Here is a 21,509-nt window from a genome sequence, read left to right as displayed (position 1 = left end):
CTGGAGGCGAAACCTTTCTTGTAGCTCCCCCTTCTCTCTGGTGTGTCAATTTGAATATTTGCTAAAAATGGATGATAGATCCAGAGATCCTGTGGTGAGACGGGACCACGGCGATCATTTAGTCTGAACTCCTGTACAGCACAGGCCAGAGAACTGCCCCAAAATAATTCCTAGAGCAGAACTTCTAGAGGAACATCCCATCTTTATTTCTAGTAAAAATATGTCTAGCTTCAACTTCCAGCCACTGGATGGTGTCAGACCTGTCTCTGCTAGACAGAAGAGCCCATTATCAAATATCTGTTCCCATTTAGGTACTTACAGATTGTGAACAACCCCCCCTCAACCTTTTCTGTGCTAAGCTAAATAGATTTGAGCTCCTCAAGTCTATCACTAGAAGGCCTTTAATCGTTCTCATGGCTCTTCTCTGAACTGTCTCCAGTTTATCAACATCCTTCTTGAGAACTGCGGGCACTAGACCTGGACACAGCATTTCAACAGTGGCTGCACAAGTGCCAAATACAGAGATAATAGAACCTCGCTATCTCTATTCAAGATTTCACTGTTCTATACACCTAAGGATCACACTCACCCTTTCGCCAGTGTCGCAGTGGGAAGTCAGGTTCAGCTGATTATTATTAAATCATTCTGTAGGCTTTTTATTGTTTCAATTAGGCACCCTGCTCCACCGTCACTGAATGCTTGGGGACAGACAGACAGACAGAGGGGTGTGCATGGGGATAAATAGCTAGCTAGGTAGATAGCTTCAATGAGCCTCATGCTCATGTAACGGTTCAATAAATGACAATACCTCACCCACCTTGTCTCCCGAACGCCTCGGGACCAGCACGGTTACAACATGGACAGTCCTAGGGAAGGTCATAGATGTGTGCTGACGCACAGGAACAGTGAGAGCAGCCATAGCAGCTAGTTAGGGAAACCCAAAGGGCCTTTTGCATGAATTCACCGCTTGGAACACATGCGTTTGGAGTCGTGTCCCGGTCGGGGGACGGACGGACTCGGATCAGCGCTGTGAACACCTCTATTCTTTTACAGTGTGATCAGGTTTTTTGAGCTATTTATTATTTGAAACCAGGAAACAATGTACAGAACATTTTTAAAATACTGCAAAGCCAGTAACAACTAACATTTCAGGCCAGCGGCTCCATTGCTGCAGTGTCTTGCCTGAATGGAATGTTAAATGGTCACTGTATTTAAATTTCAGGGCTCGGCCTTTCAGTAGAGACTGCGTTGCAATTTTCTTGGATGGGAAATGTGATGTCAGCATATTGGAAAGCCACTGTGATTTGTTACTATGTGACTGGGATTGTAACCTGAGTTTCTCGTATGCTCCGCTTTCCTTTTCTCTTTTATTTGGCTGAATTAAATTGTTTTCTGTAATGCAAACGGTGGTTCCATTACACTTAAAAGCAACAAATTGTTTTGATATCAGATCTCTCCGCCTTAACATGCCAGCTGACAGGCTGCAGCTACAGAAACCATTAAGTTTGTGCTGATCATTCCCAGAAAATTAGAAAATAGCTTTTTTATTGTAATATTATACTCACTGCTCCAGACAGGTATGCATATTTTGTACCCACAATCACTTTATTGAAAAGCCTTCAGGGAAGGAAGAGTTTGAATTAAGCCCTCCAATCTTCTCCTGAGCCGCAGGTTTGAAAGCGAACGATTGCTCAGAAAATTAGATCCAGCTCCCCAGCATATTTCGGGGTTATTGCTGAATCTCATTTTACAGTCGGCTTTCTCTAGGAATAGCAATTGGCTCATGTTTTGTGCATGACGTTCATAAATCAGCAATACAAGCTTGGTGCAATGGGAGTCCCGACAGAGCAAGAGATCAGCTCTAGGACGGGGCTCAAAGTCCTTCTTACAATTGCCTGGTTCTTTCACATACATCGGGTGGATTCCCCGGTCTGGCCTGGCTGCGTTGGGGCGTTCCAGTGATGCACAGCAGGTACATGGCACGGAGCACAGCCACTTGAGCAGACAAGTGAAGAGAGCAGGGCAAACATTTTTGGACAAATAGTTTATTCACTGAAATACAGTTTCGGGTCGACCAAAACTATTAGCCAATTCCATGAATAGTTTCAGCCCAAAAGATTGTTTTGGAAAAAGCCAAAACATTTGTTCTGACATTCTCAAAGCGAAACGTTGCAACTTTTTGTTTCGAAATGTAGCGAGATTCACTGAAAACAAAAGCAGCACAAAACCCCCAAAGGGTAAAAACCACCCCAAACTGAAAACAAAAAACCCCAATCCCCAACCCCACCCCCCGGGTCTCCTGGAGGTTTCCTTGGAGGCCCAATGTGTCTTCCCTGGTAGTGGGGCAGGCAACTGGTGCTGGGACAGCCAGGAGAGCAGGGGCGCGTCTCACTGAAGTCAAAGTGCTTGGTGCATGTTCTGGGCAGGGAGGTGCACAACTGCCTCCATCAGCAGGACTTCAGTCTGGTCTCCCTCTTCCTTGGTCTGCAGCTTGAAGTCTCTACAAATCTATGACACGATTCCCCACCGACGCTTCAGGCAACTGGTGTGCCGGTCCGGGGCTGGCAACGGCTTTTTACAGACAAGACAGGTTTGAAGCCCCGTGACCGAAGCATGCCCCAGAACCAGAACCTACAGCAGGGAGGGATAGCTCAGTGGTTTGAGCATTGGCCTGCTAAACCCAGGGTTGTGAGTTCAATCGTGGAGGGGGCCATTTAGGGATCAGGGCAAAAATCTGGCTGGGGATTGGTCCTGCTTTGAGCTGGGGGTTGGACTAGATGACCTCCTCAGGTCCCTTCCAACCCAGATATTCTGTGATTCTATGAAACTGACACGTATGAACTCTCTAAAAGGAAACTTAACAGGGAAACACTCAAACTATGATTAAATGGGCACCAATGATGTGCAAAAATGGACAAATGGGAGGAAAACTTACAAAAGCAAGAGAACAGGCTCCACCAACTATCCTGGGCTGTGAGAAGGACCTGAGATGGGTCGAGGTGGCTGCGCCCTTTATAATCTGGCACAGAGGCAAGGGTGCATATGCTGCCTCAGCAAGTACTGCCGAGGGAAAAATCTCCACCCCTCACTGGGTGTTCAACCCCTGACGTGGAATGGACATGGGCAATCACCCAGCGAAGACAGCTGGATCCTGAGTCTGCTTTTGACTTCCCATTTGCGGCTGACGAGGAAATGAAGTCACAAGAATCCACAGCACTTGTTATATCTGAGTGTTTTACACAGTCTCCATTACCTGAAGGGGATCAGACAGTGGGAGGATGACGCGGTTGGTTTGGTGCAGTGGAAATAGCTGAAGTCAGCTGGTTCGAATAATATTATTTGTGCAGTGACTGAGTGAGCAGTTATTGCTGAAGACAGAGGCAAATTAAAGTGCATCCAAGCAATTTTAGCTACATTGCTTGGTCTAATCTAAGGTGAAACACAGACAAATGTTCTCGGTGGTGAAACTAATAGGTATCGCCCTTGCTTCTTATTGCCTTTCCCCAGCAGTTGTACTTAAAACCACAGGGAAAATCCGTAGTAAATACAATTGGTGCAATGTTTACCTATATCGCTAAGCAACGTTTGATGGGGCGGGAAGGATTCTGACTGCAATATCTTCCTTTAGCTAGCAAAGCTCGGAGTCGCTCAGGCACGGTGCTCATCCCATAGATTAGAATTCTGAGGAGTGTTCACTGTTCAGCTAACCAGAGCTGAAGAAGCCTAGGCTAAGAAAACCAAAGTCCAAATGCATCCATCTCACGGCAGTCTTTAGGAGACCGCAGCATTTACATCATACCCACTTCAATGCCACAAATACAAGTTTGCAGGATACTCTTGAAAGGTGTGTCAAACAACACTGGGGTTGTGGCAGTAAAGACAAGGTGCACTAAAAACACTCTGGGGGTTCAGTGAGGCCCTCACTAGATCGTATACAATGGCTGCTGTGTTTCAGCCACGGCGATCGTTCTGAACAGAACAGACGGCGAGTAAGTCAGTTCTCACCTTTTTTCACAGAATGGCTTACAGCAGGTCATGGACGCTCCCCTTCCGTTCGCGACCCCGTAAGGGCCTCATGGCAGCAGCAGCAACTGCTTACATGGAAAGGCCACGTTACAAATGTGTTTCATGTATTTTTAGCTTCTCCTGTGATTGGGCAGTTGGAAAACGAGGAGACAGCACCAGACAAGCAGCCGGCTCACCATGGACAACAAACAACCGCCCCCAGAAACTGTTCCTCGTGCCCCTCTGGTTGCGAACTGCGGTGGTAAGGGTGCCAATATGCATTCATTCAAAGGCTGGTGTGAGTACTGTACTTTCTCCAATAGGCCTCAGGCACCCCCGTTATTTTTAATGAAGTAGCACCTAGGAGCCTTAGCCATGAACCAGGCCTCTGCTGTGTGAGGTGCTGTACGAACACAGAACAGAAAGGCGGCCCCGGCCTCAAAGAGCAGGAGGATTGGAAACAGGGAGGCCAGCATGGGCTGTCTGGGAGAGCACAATGGAGCCATGGAGCTCTGAGTATTTATGGGGCTGAGCCCCGGCAACCAGCTTGGATGGCCAGATAGGAGAACGTTTCCCGAGATGGGGTCCCTAGGGCCCCAAAGGAGGTCCTACAAATGTTCCCCTGAGGATACGGTGATGAATCTGAGCCCCATATGTAGGCGTAGGATTTTATATTTGTATCAGAGGTTATAATGATTGCCGGTTATAATAATGTAGTATGTATTAAATGCATTAAATGTATGAAAAAGTTCCTAACTGTCAGGGTGGTTAAACACTGGAATAAATTGCCTAGGGAGGTTGTGGAATCTCCATCTCTGGAGATATTTAAGAGTAGGTTAGATAAATGTCTATCAGGGATGGTCTAGACAGTATTTGGTCCTGCCATGCGGGCAGGGGACTGGACTCGATGACCTCTCGAGGTCCCTTCCAATCCTAGAATTTATGAATGACCCTCTGGGACACTGGTAGAAACGCATCTGACAGACTGCCAGCGTCTGTACTGATGTTAAGCCCTCCAGTCTTTATTGGTCCGCAATTGGTCAGGGACAGACCAGAACAATCCTTATGGCTGATTATGGTCACCCTCTGTTTTAGGATAAGTTACACTGTTTACTATGGGGTCTTGTTTCCTATATGCATTACAAATTAGGCCCTTTAGTTAAATATACATTTCTTTGTTTTAAGGTCTAGTAAGTAAGAGACGGGATCTTGTATTGTGTCTATGTTAATGAGATTAGAGGCATGTTGAAGGCCCGGGCCCCAATGTGAACTGTTTTGGTCACAAGATATAGTAAGGTTTAATTTACAATGTCTTTTTTGCTCAACATGAAACACTGCTGTTTGTATACCTTTGAAGGTCTCTGTAAAAGACTGTTTGTGTGAATAAGGAGTGTATGCATCAGAAAAAGATAAGGTGTGAAGGCCATTGTTAAAGTCAGATGGTCAAGGAAGGAGTGAAGAGACTCAACGACACCAGAGAACCATCAATGTGCATCCATAATTGAGGAAGGGCAGATTGATGACCCTGAGGTGGAGGCAGGCACCCCTAAAGACAATTGATTAAATTGAAACCAGGAAAGGATGACCCTGGAGGTGCTTTGGAATATTAACATCAAAAGGTAACACCAATTAAGGATGTAACCGGTCATAAATGACACAGCAAAATCCACAGAATTCAATAGAGAAAAAGGACTATAAGAACAGGGTGCTTTGCCATGGGACTTTGGGTTTGTCTTGCCACAACTCCAGGAGCATCGGATCGCGACCGACAGAACCCGGCTCCCCTCTGTGACCACTCTGGCTGGCCACTAGATTAATCCAGACTCTGGAGAGAGAGAGAGAGAGAGAGAGAGACTGAAAAGCATATGCTAACAGCTGTATTCTCAATAAATGTGGTGTATTGCCTTTTTCCCTGAAAAAGATCCCATGTGCTTCTTATAAGCATAACACATAGGCTACGTCACTATGCAGCACATTTAATTCCATGGTGCATAGTGTCCGTGGGGGATCCTGTCTCGTCAGGAATGGCTGAAGCACCTAGAAGTAGAAAGGAACCCAGGATGCTGCCTTGAGACAGGACAATAGGTCACCTCGTGCTCCTGACTGAGGGTATTAGAGCCAGTGTGGGCCACCACCTCTCCAGCTCCTCATTGTACTGCAAATCCAAGAGGACCTGAAGCAGAGGGGATGGGGGGCAGGTAGTGGAATACAGATAAGGACCACACATCAGGAAGAACTTCCAGTTACAGTAAATAACCTCTATTTCTTCTTGGAGGGCCGGTCCCTGTGTGTGTTCCACTTGCAGGTGATTGACAAGCAGTGCTCAGACTGGAGGCGGGTGCGAGGAAGCCAACGGCAGATGCTTGCAGCACTGCAGATCCCACGGCTGCGTCCGCAGCTGAGGTGTGATCTAAGGCACAGTGTGTCACGAACGTGTGACTGGAGCTCCTGGTGGCCGTCCTGCAAATGTCTTGTACCGGACCTGCTGTTGGGATGCTCTAAAGGCAGCCTGTGCTCTTGTGGAGTGAGCGGACACCGTTAGGAGAAGGATGTGTGCTAACCTGCAGCACGCTCAGATGCATCCCGAAACCCACTTAGAAATTCTTTCAGAGGATATAGCTTGCCCACGCGATCTTTCTGCTATGGTGATAAAAAGTCTCGGTGACTTTCTGACTGGTTTGGTCCTTTACAGGTAGAGCGCCAGGGCATGCCGGACGCTGAGGGAGTGAAGTCTTTTCTCCTAGGTAGAAGCATGGTGCTTTGGAAAGAAGACAGGTAAGTGGAGACTGTGGGAAATGTGGAATTCAGAAACAACCTGGGGGAGAAATTTAGGATGCAAGATAAGGGAAACTTTGTCCTTCTGAAAAACAGTGTAGAAAGGGTCTGCCAGGATGGCTCCCGGCTCGCTGACTCTTCTGGCCGAAGCAATAGTCACCAGAAACGCAACCTTCCTGGACGAGTGGGACATGGAGCATGTCACTAAGGGTTCAAACGGAGGTCTGGTGAGTGTTGACAGGAGAGATTCAGGTCCCACTGAGGTGTAGGTTTGATCAGTGGTGGGAAGGTCCTGGTTAGGCCCTTCATAAAACGTACTGTAACTGGCTGAGTGAAAGCAGTGTCCATCTATCGGACGGAGGAAGGCACTCGTTGCTGAGAGGGGGACTTGCATCAAACTAATGGAGAGACCTGAGGTCTCTTGGGATAATCTAAAACCATCAGAATCCTTGCAGTGGCTGGAGAGTGTTGACTAATCTGCGCCCAGGCAGAGAAACACCCCCATTTGGCCAGCAGCAGATCCTAGTTGAATCTTTCCTACTTCGGGTAAGGATAGCCTGAACAGGAGTCAAGCAGGAACGTTCTATTCCGGACACGCATCACAAACCAGGCCATGAGGTGGAGTGAGTCTGGATTGGGGTGCTTGATTCTGCCCCTATCCTGAGTTAGGAGGTTCAGGAAGGTGTGGATCTGATTTGGGAGGGTAGCGGGGCAGACATTGTCAGGAGCTCCATGAACCAAAACTGCCTGGGCCAGTTTGGTGATAGGAGAATGATGCTGGCCCCGTCGTAATGTACCTTTCTTATGACATGTGGAAGCAGCGGAATAGGAGGAAAGGCGAATCTAAGGTCATTTGCCAAGGACAACAGGAAAGCACTGCCCCAAGAGCTGCAGCCCATGGCCCCTTTAGAGCAACATGGCCAGAAAGAGGGGCAGCTGGTTGAGGAGAACCCCAGGGGATTCAGTATCAGTGGTCCCTGAGGAAGTCTGACCTGGAGGGATAGGGAGTGTCACTCCTCAATTGTCCATCAGGGCTCAACTCTCTCCATGGAGAGACAGGAGCGACCAGACTCGTCCGAGTCTGCGAACTGCTTCTCCGGTAGCGGAGGGGCCGTCAGTACTGGAGCACTCCTGTCAGAGAGCTGGGGGTAAGACGGCTCCTGGGACACTGCAGTAGTATCCTTCTCTGGTGTAGTAACATCCCTCACTAGGGCTGGGCTGGAGGGGAGACCGCTGATAAGGGAGGAACATATCTTCTGGTGTTGTGTAAGTCTCCGTATGTCCTCGTGTCCGGGAGGTTCTGGCAGTCAAGTCTGATGGAACTGCTGCGCCCTTGGAGGCAGAGGGGTCCTTGAACAAACCAGGTGGCACCAATGATGAGTCTGGACCTGCACTTGTAGACAGAACCAGCAGATGTCTGTCCTTCTGCTCTGGTGCCGGCATGACTGATAAAGATCCTCCGATTCTCTTTCTACGAACTTCACCCTCCAGTCCAGGTGTTTTCAGCAGAGCCAGTTCCTTAGGGTCTGTGCACGAAGGTTCACCTGACCTCAACGGGAAGGAGCATGTCTCTTCTGGACAGTCCTCAATGAGGATCTGTGCTGAGAGTGCCCTCTATTCTCATGGGAAGCCCTAGATGAAGACTCTTTGGACTTAGGTACTGGAGGCTCCACTCCTAAGCACGTACTTAGAGGGGTACTGACTGCCAGTTCAGGCTGATGTACGGGGCGGGGGAGTGTGTCTCCCCGGCTCGGACTGAAGAAGGGTCTCACAGCCTTCTCCATCAGGTAGTGACTCAGGTGAAGCTCAGGAGATTCTCGAGTTCTGGGTAGGAGCAAGCGACAAATACTGCACGTTGCAGATACGCGTCTCATCCCGACAGTAGAGGCAGCGCTGATGTTCGCTGCTGATAGGGAAGGAGTGAGGGCAAAAGAGACAATGCTTGAAGCCTGGGACTCTGAGCATAGTCCCAGACCCGGGCAGGGAATCTCCAGGAAGGGGGGAAAATGCACTATACTAACTAACTACTAGCTAGCAGGCTCAGAAGGATAAAACTATTGGCAATTGTATTTACAGGGTCTACAAAGGAGCTGAAGGAAGGGAGGACACAGGATTCTGACTCAGGTCACATGGTGGTAACGAGGAACTGGAGATGCGTCGGCCTGCACTACCTCTTATGCTCTCGGTTGGGAGCAGGAGACCAGCTGTGCATGGGGGGGCCCAATAGACACTGCTTGCAGGAATTTCCGTACTCGGGTGCATGTGCATAGCCATGTGTGGAATACAGATCGGGACCAGCACTTGAAGGCCTACAGACTGTTAGCCCCTGCTGGCGACCTCGGAGCTCCTCTGCGGCCATCCTCACTGCAACCAGGAAGGCTTGGGCCAGGCTGGGAGTGGACAGTGGGGTGGGCTGTACCAATTCAAGCTGCATTGTTAACGCCAGCCAAGCAGGATGCTCTCCCATGCAGCAGAGGGGAATGCAGGGTGGTTTGGGAGGAAGGGTCGCCCTCAGACATTTGTACCCTTTACCATGTGGTGAAACGTCCTCATCTGTGTTAACAGTTACCCCAGCTGGTTCCAGGACTGACTTGCTCCCTGGTAGCCTCGCTGGCTGCCAAATAACTTCTCCCGCAGCTCATCTTTGTGCCACAGCTAGCCTGCCCCATTGCTCTGGTCTAGAGACGTGTCTCTCACTAGTGGGCCATGAAAGGCAAGTGTCAGGAATCATTAAAAAATGTATTACAATCTAAAGCAAAAAAATCTGAATTCCCCACTCCCCATGCAACCTTCCCATTCAAGGTCCAACTATTCTTTGTCAACCTCCCAAACCACGCACATAAATCAAATATACTGGCTTAGCACTGATATCTCTATCACTCTTTTATGGTAAATGTCAGGGGGTTGTGAATGATTATTATTTACTTTGACTGAGGGGTCGACAAGCTCAAGAAAGTGGCCTAGACACGGATAGCTCCTGCCACTGATTCATCACACCTCACTCTGCGGCCCTCCTTCTATCACCATCTCCCCATCCCCCCTGCCTTCCTCTGGCACTGCTCAAACCATTTCTGCTTCCTCCTGTTGTCCTTCCTCATCCCCCTCCCCCAAGTATATCTTCCGTCTCACCTCCAGCAACTCTGCCCCAGCCCTCGGCCTCCCTTCATCCTACACGCCTCCCTGTCAACACTTCTGCCCCTCTAATTTCACAGCGATCCCTACCCTCCCACTCTGGACACGATTACATGGTACAGAGGTGCAGAGAGTCAATGTACTAACATCTATCCTCGCACAACATGCTGAACTCTGAAAGCACATACAGAAATTTAAGCAGCTTTGGGGAAAAATGCAGCACATTAAATTATGAGAATGATTGGGTTTTATTTTAGTAATGTTTTTAATAGTTTCCTAAATATCTGTAAAGAAAAAACTAGGGTTTCCTGATTACAGACCAGGTCTAAGGATAGCAGCAGAGACCTGGTGCGTATGAAATCAGCATGGCTGCACATCAGCCATTGACATTCAGATTGTTCATTAGCTGAATGTGGATGGCAAGAGAAGTTTGCAGAAAAGCCAACGAGACTGTTGAGCATCCAAGGCAGAGCAGCAGTAACACAAAATGGTGCTGAAGTGAACGTCTAGCCAAATCATCCGTCTGAGCTGGACTTTCTCTGGGTTTGTGCTGCGGTACCTCTTTGAATATTGGCATGGGCAGATCCCAGCTCTTCACCAGACTGTCCTTTTGACATGTGCCCAGGAAGAACGTTTCATTCCTTGAGCTACTCTCACTTCGCTCCACTCCAGCTTGGTATTGGGAACCTCATCCACAGGCTCCGGTTCCTTCCTGACATCTCCATTAGGTGAAGCAACTACGATCGGCAGGGGGCCACACTCCTCACGGAATTCTACCACGTAGAGGCTTTTCTTATCTGCTAGCTCTTGATGGGTTTCCTGTTTGAGGGGTTAAAAAAAAAAAAAAATTCTATAAATTTCACAAGAAAGAACGGAACCAGGACAAGTTCAGCCTATTTGATCTATCTAAATAATTTCCATTCTGTATTTACCTCCATTCCAATGTTGAACATTGTTTGTCTGCTTAAATGGCATAAGTAGCAACAGAAAGTGTCAGTTTTTCAGATGTTGTATGTAAACTAAAGAAATGATTCCTGGAACACGTAAGCGTGTGTAGAACATCCAGGGAATGCCATGCTGTAGTCCTAGGACTGCTGCTTTGCTAGCACTGTAGGGTCATTCCCAGCAGTACCGCTTTCTGGAAAGGCTACTGGCCTATGATGAAGGCGTGCTGTGGGACAGTAACAAAATGTGGCAACATACCAAAAGCACCAGTGTACCAAAAGAACTAATTTAATAAACATCTCTTAAAGCATCGATACCCCAAATGGGCCTCTCTTTCCTTTCATGCAAACATTTTGCTACTTTTCAGTCCTGCTAGCTAAGGAACATATTTCCAAAAGTGCTTCAGTCAATAGGGCTAACGCTCCTAAATCACTTGAGCTTCTTACAACCCATGGATAATCTACAACAGTATTGTTTAAAAAAAGCTGTAAGAAGCACCTGCAATTCTTTAACTAGACTAGCATCAGATTAAAGTAGAAAATGTGAGAATTGTATATATATTTTTTTGCAGACTATATTTAAAATGTCAGCTGACTATGGACTGGACCACAGCAGTCAGGACTACAGCCTCCTGCCCACTAGTTCTCAGGCACCGTAGCTACACTCTCAGGAGAGGCAATGATTGTGTTCAATACACCAACAGAGACAACCCAAAATGTGACTGACGAAATAACAGCAATAAAAGTAGGATTAAGGCTTTATCTGTTTGCGCTTTTTTAAATGTCACTGACAAAGGCAAATTAATCCCACAAATTCAGATTTCCCCTTGAGGCACTTTATGCTTGAATGCATAAGAGTTGCTGATGGACAGCTGTAAGTGACTAATGACTGCTGAGGGAGTGGAAAGAGGAGATTGAAATTCAAACTCTGTTTTCTCCTGGAATTGTAGAATTCAATTGAACTTTGTTACTTTTGGAACCTAGAATTTATTCTGTTCTATATCACAAAGTATAGATTATATTTCATCTTTTGACCATCGCAAATACGACTGCAAGTACAGACTGTAAAATTTACCTGCTTTGCTAAACCCTTAAAGAGAGCTCTGGTGAGGTTAAGTAGATTGTTGGATCCAGAAAGTTTGGCATACAGGTCTGTAATCCCAACTAGCTTGCAGATGGTAATGATGGCTCGATGGCAATGAAGACCATGCCCTGGAAAAAATCAGATGTAAATGACACGTGAAAGCTAGTAAAATCATTACAACTTGAATAAAAAAACCAGGATACTGCAGACCAGCCAGTGGTAGCCTAAAAATGGCATGCAATTAGATTGTGAAGAGCGAAAGCATTCAGAATCTTCTTTTGAGGATAAAATATTGCAGATTTATTATCCTCCACATTCTTCATAGTCATGTTGATGGAAATAAGAACATAAGAACGGCCATACTGGGTCAGACCAAAGGTCCATCTAGCCCAGTGTCCCGTCTGTGTGTGTGAACAGAACAGGTAATCATCAAGTGATCCATCCCCTGTCGCTCATTCCCAGCTTCTGGCAAACAGAGGCTAGTGACGCCATCCCACCCCATCCTGGCTAATAACCATTGATGGACCTATCCTCCATGAATTTATCTAGTTCTTCTTTGAACCCTGTTATAGTCTTGGCCTTCACAACATCCTCTGGCAAGGAGTTCCACAGGTTGACTGTGTGTTGTGTGAAGAAATACTTCCTTTTGTTTGTTTTAAACCTGCTGCCTATTAATTTCATTTGGTGACCCCTAGTTCTTGTGTAATGAGAAGGCATAAATAACACTTATTTACTTTCTCCATACCAGTCATGATTTTATAGACATCTATCATATCCCCCTTTAGTCCTCTCTTTTCCAAGCTGAAAAGTCCCAGTCGTATTAATCGCTCCTCATATGGAAGTTGTTCCATATCCCTAATAATTTTTGTTGCCCTTTTCTGAACCTTTTCCAATTCCAATACATCTTTTTTGAGATGGGTCGACCACATCTGCACGCAGTATTCAAGATGTGGGCATACCAAGGATTTATAGAGGCAATATGATATTTTCTGTGTTATTATCTATCCCTTTTTTAATGATTGCCAACATTCTGTTCGCTTTTTTGACTGCCACTGCACATTGAGTGGATGTCTTCAGAGAACTATCCACGATGGCTCCAACATCTCTTTCTTGAGTGGGAACAGCTAATTTAGACCCCATCATTTTATATGTATAGTTGGGATTATGTTTTACAATGTGCATTACTTTGCATTTATCAACATTGAATTTCATCTGCCATTTTGTTGCCCAGTCACCCAGTGTTGTGAGATTCTTTTGTAACTCTTCGCAGTTGGCCTGGGACTTAACTATCTTGAGTAGTTTTGTATCATCTGCAAATTTTGCCCCCTGTTTACCTCTTTTCCAGATCATTTATGAATATGTAGAACAGCACTGGTCCCAGTACAGACCCTGGGGGACACCGCTATTTACCTCGCTCCACTATGAAAACTGACCACTTATTCCTACTCTTTTCTTCCTATCTTTTAATCAGTTACTGATCCAGGAGAGGATCTTCCCCCATATCCCATGACTGCTTATTTTGCTTGAGAGCTTTTGGTGAGGGACCTTGTCAGAGGGTTTTTGAAAGTCCAAGTACACAATATCCACTGGGTCATGCTTGTTGACCCCTTCAAAGAATTCTAGTAGATTGGCGAGGCATTCAAAGAAAAACAAGCTGAGTAGTTGGGTGGATGGATGTAAACTTTGTATTGATTCTACTGCATAATTATAATGCATTAGTACTAATTGCAAATGTTTTACTAAAACTTGCTGTATTTTACTGAAAGTTTTTTTTCTTTTTTTTTGATTTTGCGCTCGTTCTCCAGTAAGATCTGTTTCATGTGACCTAGGTCTATAAATCTTTAAAACCTGTGTGCAATAGATTTAAATATTTTATTTAAAACCTGCAAAGACAGCTCTTATAGATTACTCCACTCTGCGGGACAATCTTGTTGCTGAGTAAATGGGGGGAAAAAATCTATTACAATACTGCAGGCTTTACTACATTAACATTTTCTTCTTCTTTTAACCTATAATTGGAAAACAAATTATACTCATCTGACGCTATTCTTCCGCCGTTTGAGAAAGCGTTGATTTTATGCTCAAAGACAGAATCAATTACATCTGAATGGTCTTTGAAAGGTTATAAATCCTTTTCATTTGTTAATGGTCCACAATATTCCATTTCCTTGGCTTTGTTTCTTGTCTTTCTCCCACCTTAGTCAAAATACAGCTTTCTGTAGGTTTTTAATGGATGAAAATCAGTCTTGCAATTTAGACAATCAACCACGGGCCAAGATTTGTTCCCAACATAAATTGAGCACAAGTATTCCATCTGCAAAGCAGCAGCTCTGTAAGTGTGAGGGTGGGGATGGGCTCTGGAGCGCTCCACATTATGTTATCGTAGGTTAATCAGTGGAGCCACTTAAAAGCATAGCTTTTAAAGGAGCCTAAAAACTACTGAACATTTGTCACATGCCAAACAAAGATATAAGCTAGTCATAAAAGGAAGCCATTTGAAGTTAATTCCTGGTAATAAAATAAACGTTCAGGGCTCTAACTAATAAAACTCAAGTACAACATGTTAATGGAATAAACTGTTACATTCTCTGGGTAACTAACCAAATACAGATCAGAAGGTAAGAAAATACTGGCACCCTCAAATATAACTTAAATGAATTTTTTAAAGCAAAGTTTGCATTTAGGTTTTAACTGTCTCCATAATAAAAAGTTCTCTTTAACCACAGACTTTTGATTGTCTAATATTTACTATTAGACTATGAGAATTAGATGTTACATATACGTTCTAACAAATTACAGTTATGAAGGTAGCTTAGCTAAGGAAAGTAAGAAATTAAGAAGAGAAAAAAACTAATATACTCAAAACAATATTGAGCTTAGTTTACAAATTTTGTACTAAAAATCTCAAAATTTTTGTCTTTTGTGACCATTTATTGAGAGAAATGCTGTAAATTAATGGGGAAGGAGTTTATAAAGTACCTCATCAACTTTAATACTGCAAAACAAGAGGCTTCAGGACACAGAAATAGGAGCTGGAGTGCTGTTACCAAGTAGGGAGAAAAGGTACCTTAATGGAAGATGAATCTGCATATGCCTTGCCTCATGGCATTGTTACTACAGTGGAGGTTTTGAAGTGTTGTAACTGCTCCTCTATATTAAAGATAGCCATAGGACATTGCTATAGTGCTTCATGGCCATATTGCTGCATTTTACAAATTATTTGGCATTTTGCCTGTTCAGTTAATCTTAGAAATTAGCTTACAAGTCATGCACCTATTTCACTGTGACTATTCTTGTAGGTTACAATCATGACTGTTTTAATGGGGAAGAAAGCTTACTCTGTTAAAGCTTTGGATTTAGCTTCTGTAATGCTAAGCATGGGTTGAGGTAGCATATGAATAGTAGGACTTTAGACATCTATAGAACCCCACAGATACCATTAGCTAATATGGCCAAGGAACCAACATAGACACGAGATTTGTAACACTGATTTACAACAACATTCTGACAATATATATATATATATATATATACACACACACACACACACACACACACACTTGATCTAATATTTTAAATGTTAAATTAGAATTATACTTCTAATTTAATCCCAAATAGGGTTTGTCCAGAACATAGTAGTCACTAGTATGAATATTTCATGCAGCGTTGAAAATGCTTCAAGAAATGTGTGACCTAGACCAATCAGTTAAAAAATAGGAAGAGGAGATTGTTTTCTCTAGCAAAGGATACTTGAATATGTATGAATGTTTTGTGCAATTAGAACTGCAGACACAATACAAAGAGAAGATATAACACAAAGCATATTGTATAGAAAAAAAATCAACAAATGCTATAACTGGATGAGAAAGAAAATGAAATCTTGTGTAGTCTAAAAATAATCAAAGAGCAGTAAACGTCCTTTTGGGTAACGCTTCAGAGCAAAGAATGGATACTGTATTGCTAGAGCAATAATGAAATCAAACACTTGTATATTGCAACAAGCGACACTGTCTGACAGCTGAGGGAATACTATAAAAGTTGTCTGGTGTGCATATTCACATTCCTTCCAGGATGAAATGTCACACGGACAGGCCAAATATAAGAGAAACATTCTGTAAACTTTGTGTTTCTTCTACTGCCCTAGAGACGTAAAATCAGAGCTCGTTTTCATAAGCTGGGTGCTAAAACATATTTCTTAATCAAGTTTTTATTTCTGGTATATTTTCTACTCTGTAAATTGCCAATAAATGCTATTTTTGCTTAAACAGAATACAGCTTTGATTTTTATAACCGGATCTAGAATTCTTCTAGAGAAGTGTTATGGAAGGACTGGTAGGTACTGTTCTGGGGTCAGGAGGAAGGCCAAATGATCCAAAGGCACAAAGCATTATTATGGATTCATGATCTCATCCTATTGGGAAAGAATAGGCCATACTGTTTAATGTGGGACACAGGCAGATGTATACATTTAGGGGGAGGTTTTTAAGGACACAAATGGGAGTATGGCACCCATCTCCCCTTACACACATACGTACACAGAACAAAAAACATACATCTACATTTCCTGCTATAAGCATGATCCGTCAGGGTTTATCACATATACGAAGAATGGGCAGGGTGTCAGTCGGACGTTCAACGACTGGAGGACCATTTCTGGAAGAAACGTTAGATGGGGAAAAGGCTAGGCTTTGTTTTGCGATCGACCAATCATAACACAGGAGGACATCTGAGACAGCTTGGGGCTGACAGCCAACAGCCAATGCAAGCAAAGCAGTGTCTACACAGACACTGCGTCGCCCAAGCTACATTGACAGGAAGTGCTACGCCGCTCGTGGAAGTGGAGTTATAATGTCGGTGTAGAGGGCCACTTACTTCGGCGGAAGCAGCATTGTATGCAGACACTCGCATAATTAGGTCGCTGTAAGCTGCCTTATGTTGACCTAACTCTGTAGTACAGACCAAGCCTGACTGTAAAAGATAAAACAGGGTCACAAGAGAATTTTTCAGCTCTGCTGTTTGAACTCTTACAGGCCCAGAGACTCTGAATTGAACCGAGAGCTCACCCAGGTTTATCCCTGGATTTGCCCTGAAAGACATTTCAAATTGACAGATCATTACAAATATGTCACTCTTGGGATTTGGATCACAACTCATTTGTGTGTATGTGTTTGCTCTCTGTAAATAATACTTCTTTTTCCTAGTTAATAAACCTTTAGCTAGTCTATTACAGGATTGCTACAGACGCTGTCTTTGGTGTAAGATCTGGGGTACCAACTGACCTGGGATAAGTGACTGGTCTCTTGGGACTGGGAGCAACCTGAATGTGGTGTGATTTTTGATGTAAGTGACCATTTATCACTAAGTCCAGCTTGCCTGGGTGGCAAGACAGACTGGAGAGTCTAAGGAGACTGTCTGACTCCAGGGTAAAACTGCTATAGTGATCTAGGAGTTCCCATTTGTTACTGGCTTGGTGAAATCTAATTATAGAACACACTACCAATTTGGGGTGTCAGTCCTGTTTCTGACAGTCTGCCCTGAGATAGGCACTCATGGTTGTGAGCCACTCCAGACAGCATGACAGAGATAAGGAAGGAATGTCTTGTTTTGTTTCTCATAGGGAGAATCTAATTGTTCCAAATGAGAGCTTTACATTGATATTTTACATTAATAACAGCATTTGTTTATAACAGTTTGCTCAAGTGTTTAGTTCAGTAGCATTCCTGCTGGTGTTTGGACATTTTTGCTTTAAAATATTGCAAGGGATATTGAGATTTCTTTATACTGACTAGCCTGGAACACTACAGGGAAAATTTTACTTATTTATAAACTTATAACCTCATTAAATTCAATGGAGCCGTAGGAATCTAAATGCGGGGGACAATTTGACTCTGTATCTGCTGCTTTATAAATAATATTCTAACCCACATTAAGATTTCACTTTCACATTAACAGAAGTCTTACTGAAAAAATAAGTTTTTCACCCTACAAAAGTAGTATAGGATTCACACTAATTTTTAGATGCTAACAGAATGCATGTTATGCTAATAACTTTGTATATTAGCAACTGTTGTAATATGACAGTACAGAACAAACATGTAAGCAACAAAATCAAACGGTACTTGCAAAGTTTCAATGTACCAGCCTACTAAAAATATTGTTAATCTGTGAATATTGAAATAATTAAGCAACTGAACACAATGGGCAGTATTTCTGGACTACTGCAGGCCTCTGGCTTACTGTGAACCAATACCCAAGTGATTTCTACTACTCAGGAAACATAACAACCCTTGAGAACACATTGGTAGTTGGAAACTTATTGCTATCGTGAAATGGGGGTTATAAACAAAGAAGGGACCATATAGCTGTATTTGTATCCCTACTGTCTATTGCAGTTAGAGCACTGATTAGTCACTCAGCAGTAGTCTAAACCTGTCCTCTATGAATGTGATTTCCTTTACTGACTGTATTTGTTCACCTCTGAAAGCAGTCAAACAACTCAAATTATGTCCTTCCAGATTAAGTCAGGTCTATGCCAGAAACTATAAATTTGGTCTTTACTGCCAACTTATGACATAATGAATGTTTGTTTGTTTTTAAAATAGAAGGTACTTAGAATATAAAACTAAATATGTTGAAAATAAACAACAATAAGCTGAATGGCTGCATGTTAAAATGCTAAGAGTTTAAACAAGCCCCTCCTAAAGATATCTGTGTTACAGTCTACGTTAGTGAGACATCAGAACATACGGCCGGAGTGCATCCAGACATGGTCAGGGGTTGGTATAAGTACACGAGGTCAAGGAATTAGGTAAGTCATGAGAAAGAACGGTTACCCACCCTACAATAAAACTGTGGTTCTTCCAAGTGCTGCAGGCAGCGCGGATCCTGCAGCAGGTGTGCACACGCCCTCGTGCACGCGATATCAGTGTCTTTTGAACAGCAGCGTGTGTCGTGGGTGCACATGGCCTGTGCCTCCTAGTGGGAGGGCAGGACTCTCCTTCAGCGCCCGCGCAGACTGCAGCCTTGGTTAGCTGAGGACTCAAAAGTGGGAAGAGAGGGCAGGTTGTGGGATCTACACTGACAACCACCTCTCGCAGAACTCATAGGGTAGGCGACGTTTTTTTCTTCCAGCATGTGTGAGCGTGGCTCTCCAAAGGGTCTCAGAGTTCCACCTGAAACAATCAGTTAAAAGAAAGGGGTAAGGCAGCTCCCAAAGGCGGTGGCAGCCTTAGCCAGCACTGCCATCAACCCCACTGCCCCTGTGAGGGCACAGGGTGTACGCTGGAGGACAGTGACTACAGGTGGCCTCTGGCATACCGGGGGCTTCTCCTGGGTCAGTATTTGGACGGTCAGCCCCAACAGTAAGGTGATGTCCTCTGGCTCTGCTTGGTTTATGTGGTTTCTGATGAGGAAGTCGGTATTCCGAAACACCCAAGACCGGCACAGCCCTTGAGTCTTTCAGCGAATGGAGAGCGTTGTCTGTTCTGCTGCTAAAGACCTTCCCATCCCTTCAAAGGGCAGATCCTCTCTGGGGGTTTGAACTGCCGTTGATATACTGGACGTTAGAACCCATGATCTTGCCTCATCGACAGACATGGGCACTGACCTCGCAGCTGTGTCGGACGATGGCCACGATTTTAGTGACCATTTGGCCCACCCATGATTTCTTTTAGCTTCTCTCTGTTCTCCTGTGGGATCTGAGACAAGAAGGGAGCGACCCTTACCTAAGTGAGGAAGTTATGTTTTGTAAACAAGGCCTGGTAGTTTGCAACCCGGCGCGGCAGTGAGGCAGAGGAGAATGCTTTGTGCCCAAAGAGGTCTTTACCCTTAGCTGTGCCCTTTGCAGACTTTGACTTCTCCTGCACTAATACCACCACTGGGGATCCTGGTTTTGAGTGGGCCTAGAAACGTTCAAAGCCCTTCACGACACCTGGTATCTCTCTTCCACTCATTTAGAGTCCAGGATCTCTGAAATATGGGACAGGAGATTTTGGAATGCCTTGAGTTCATCGGTGCTCAGCGTAGGGGCTGGTGTAACTGCCTTGTCAGGCAATGAGGCTGGGTCCTCAGGGGGAGACGGGGGTTGCGGCTGTCTCGCCACTATCTCCTGCTTGTGTGGAGCAATGGCCAGCTCCTGTGTGGGTGGCCTGGCTAACGATGCCCCTGGAGAACAGGGTCTCCTCCTTGTGCGGGATGTGCAAAAGGCAGTCTGCTCCAGGACACGTGCAGCGATGGTCCCCAATAAGACCAATATGGCCAAAGCAGCATACTGTGGGGTCCTGGCCTGGCCGATGTTGTGGCTGGCCCAGTGCAAATCTCACCTTATCTACTGAAGGGCCCTTGTTTAGAGCCCCGCAGTACTCTCCTGGGGGTCACCCTCTAAGGGTAGGGGAGAGGGACTCCCACTTGATGCCAGTGAGGAGGAGTAGGTCGGCAGGGTGAAGAGGAGCATGTCTCTGAAATGCTGGTGTCAGGGAGTGACACAGACTCAGTGCTCGTCCCCACTTTGGTGCAGAGGATGTCCCCTCCAGAGACCAATTCCTCCACAGACAGCTCCTTGGCACTGGGTTGGATTTGGCTCTCTTTTTTTGGAACAATCCCAGTGTTGACGGAGGGTCTCAGATGTTTTGTCTTTGGAGAAGTAGTGTTTTGTACCCTTCTTACTAGATGATTCTGCATGGTCTTTACATCGTCTGGCTTGGCCTCTCGGCATCAGCCTTTCCATCATGAGCATAGGTGCTGCACCTACTGCTGGGGCTTTGTTGATGACCCTTTGGCTGCTTTTTCCTCCCTGATCCCAGGATATGGTGTGTGTTCCAGGGAATGCAGGTGGAGGCTCATTCTAAGCTCTGCTTTTGTGCTTGCTGTTTCCTCTGGGTCCAAAGTGACTCACATGGATTGTTCTAGCAGGTGTAACTTGAGCGGAGTGTCCCTGGACGTGTGGGTCCCTGAGGACAAGGACAGGTATATGGTCCTTCCCAGGCAGGAGAAGCACTGGCTGTGCCTGTCAGCGAGGGGGATGAGTTCATCTCAAGATGGGCAGGAACCCCGATCGCTTAGACAGCCATGAGATGTGGCGGCCAGCACGAGGCCCCAAACCCGTTGTAAGGGCGTACTGGAGCGTTTCTGCTTCTTTGTTTTGGAAACATCCAATGTGCGGAAGAAAAGGGGTGAAGACAAAGTTTCTTGACCAAATTAGTGACAAAAAGGAACAAGTTTTGAAGCTCAGAAGAGAGTAGCAGGTTGCACATTCACCAGGTTCTTTCTCACAGCCACGGGCAGAAAGAGGGACCTGAGGGAGGGTCGCAGCCACCCTGCCCTTTATGTCCTTGCATGGAAACACGAGGAGCAAGGTGCACGCGTGACCCTGATGGACACTCCTATTCAAAAGACTCCAATCTCTCATGCATGAGGCACATCCAAATCTCAAAGAACAGCATCAATATGCCAGCTTAACACAGTTCAGGAGGTGGCTCAGGAGAGCACCCCCTAAGGGAGGAGACAGGGGAGCAAACAACTGGGATGACATGTTACCAGAGCACAAACCAAGTGGGTAAGGCGGGGAGAGT

At 45.2% G+C, this 21,509-nt stretch overlaps 1 protein-coding gene across 1 annotated transcript in view; it reads right to left on the bottom strand.

Moving 5' to 3' along the window:
• Positions 1–10,144: 10,144 nt before the first annotated feature.
• Positions 10,145–21,509, bottom strand: part of MRPS5 (mitochondrial ribosomal protein S5) — a 79,858-nt gene continuing 68,493 nt past the window's right edge. The window contains exons 10-11 of the mRNA XM_024213933.2: positions 11,932–12,068; positions 10,145–10,731 (exon numbers count right to left, since the gene is read on the bottom strand). Of these exons, the coding sequence (XP_024069701.1) occupies positions 10,507–10,731; positions 11,932–12,068 (362 nt within the window). The 3' untranslated portion in view covers positions 10,145–10,506. The remainder of the gene's footprint in view (positions 10,732–11,931; positions 12,069–21,509) is intronic.

Source organism: Terrapene carolina, unplaced genomic scaffold, assembly GCF_002925995.2.
Source record: "Terrapene carolina triunguis isolate 2854851 unplaced genomic scaffold, T_m_triunguis-2.0 Scaffold275, whole genome shotgun sequence".
In the NCBI taxonomy this organism is placed as follows: Eukaryota; Metazoa; Chordata; order Testudines; family Emydidae; genus Terrapene; species Terrapene triunguis.
The sequence above is the reverse complement of the archived record's forward strand: the minus strand, read 5'-3'. Positions and strand labels throughout refer to the sequence as shown.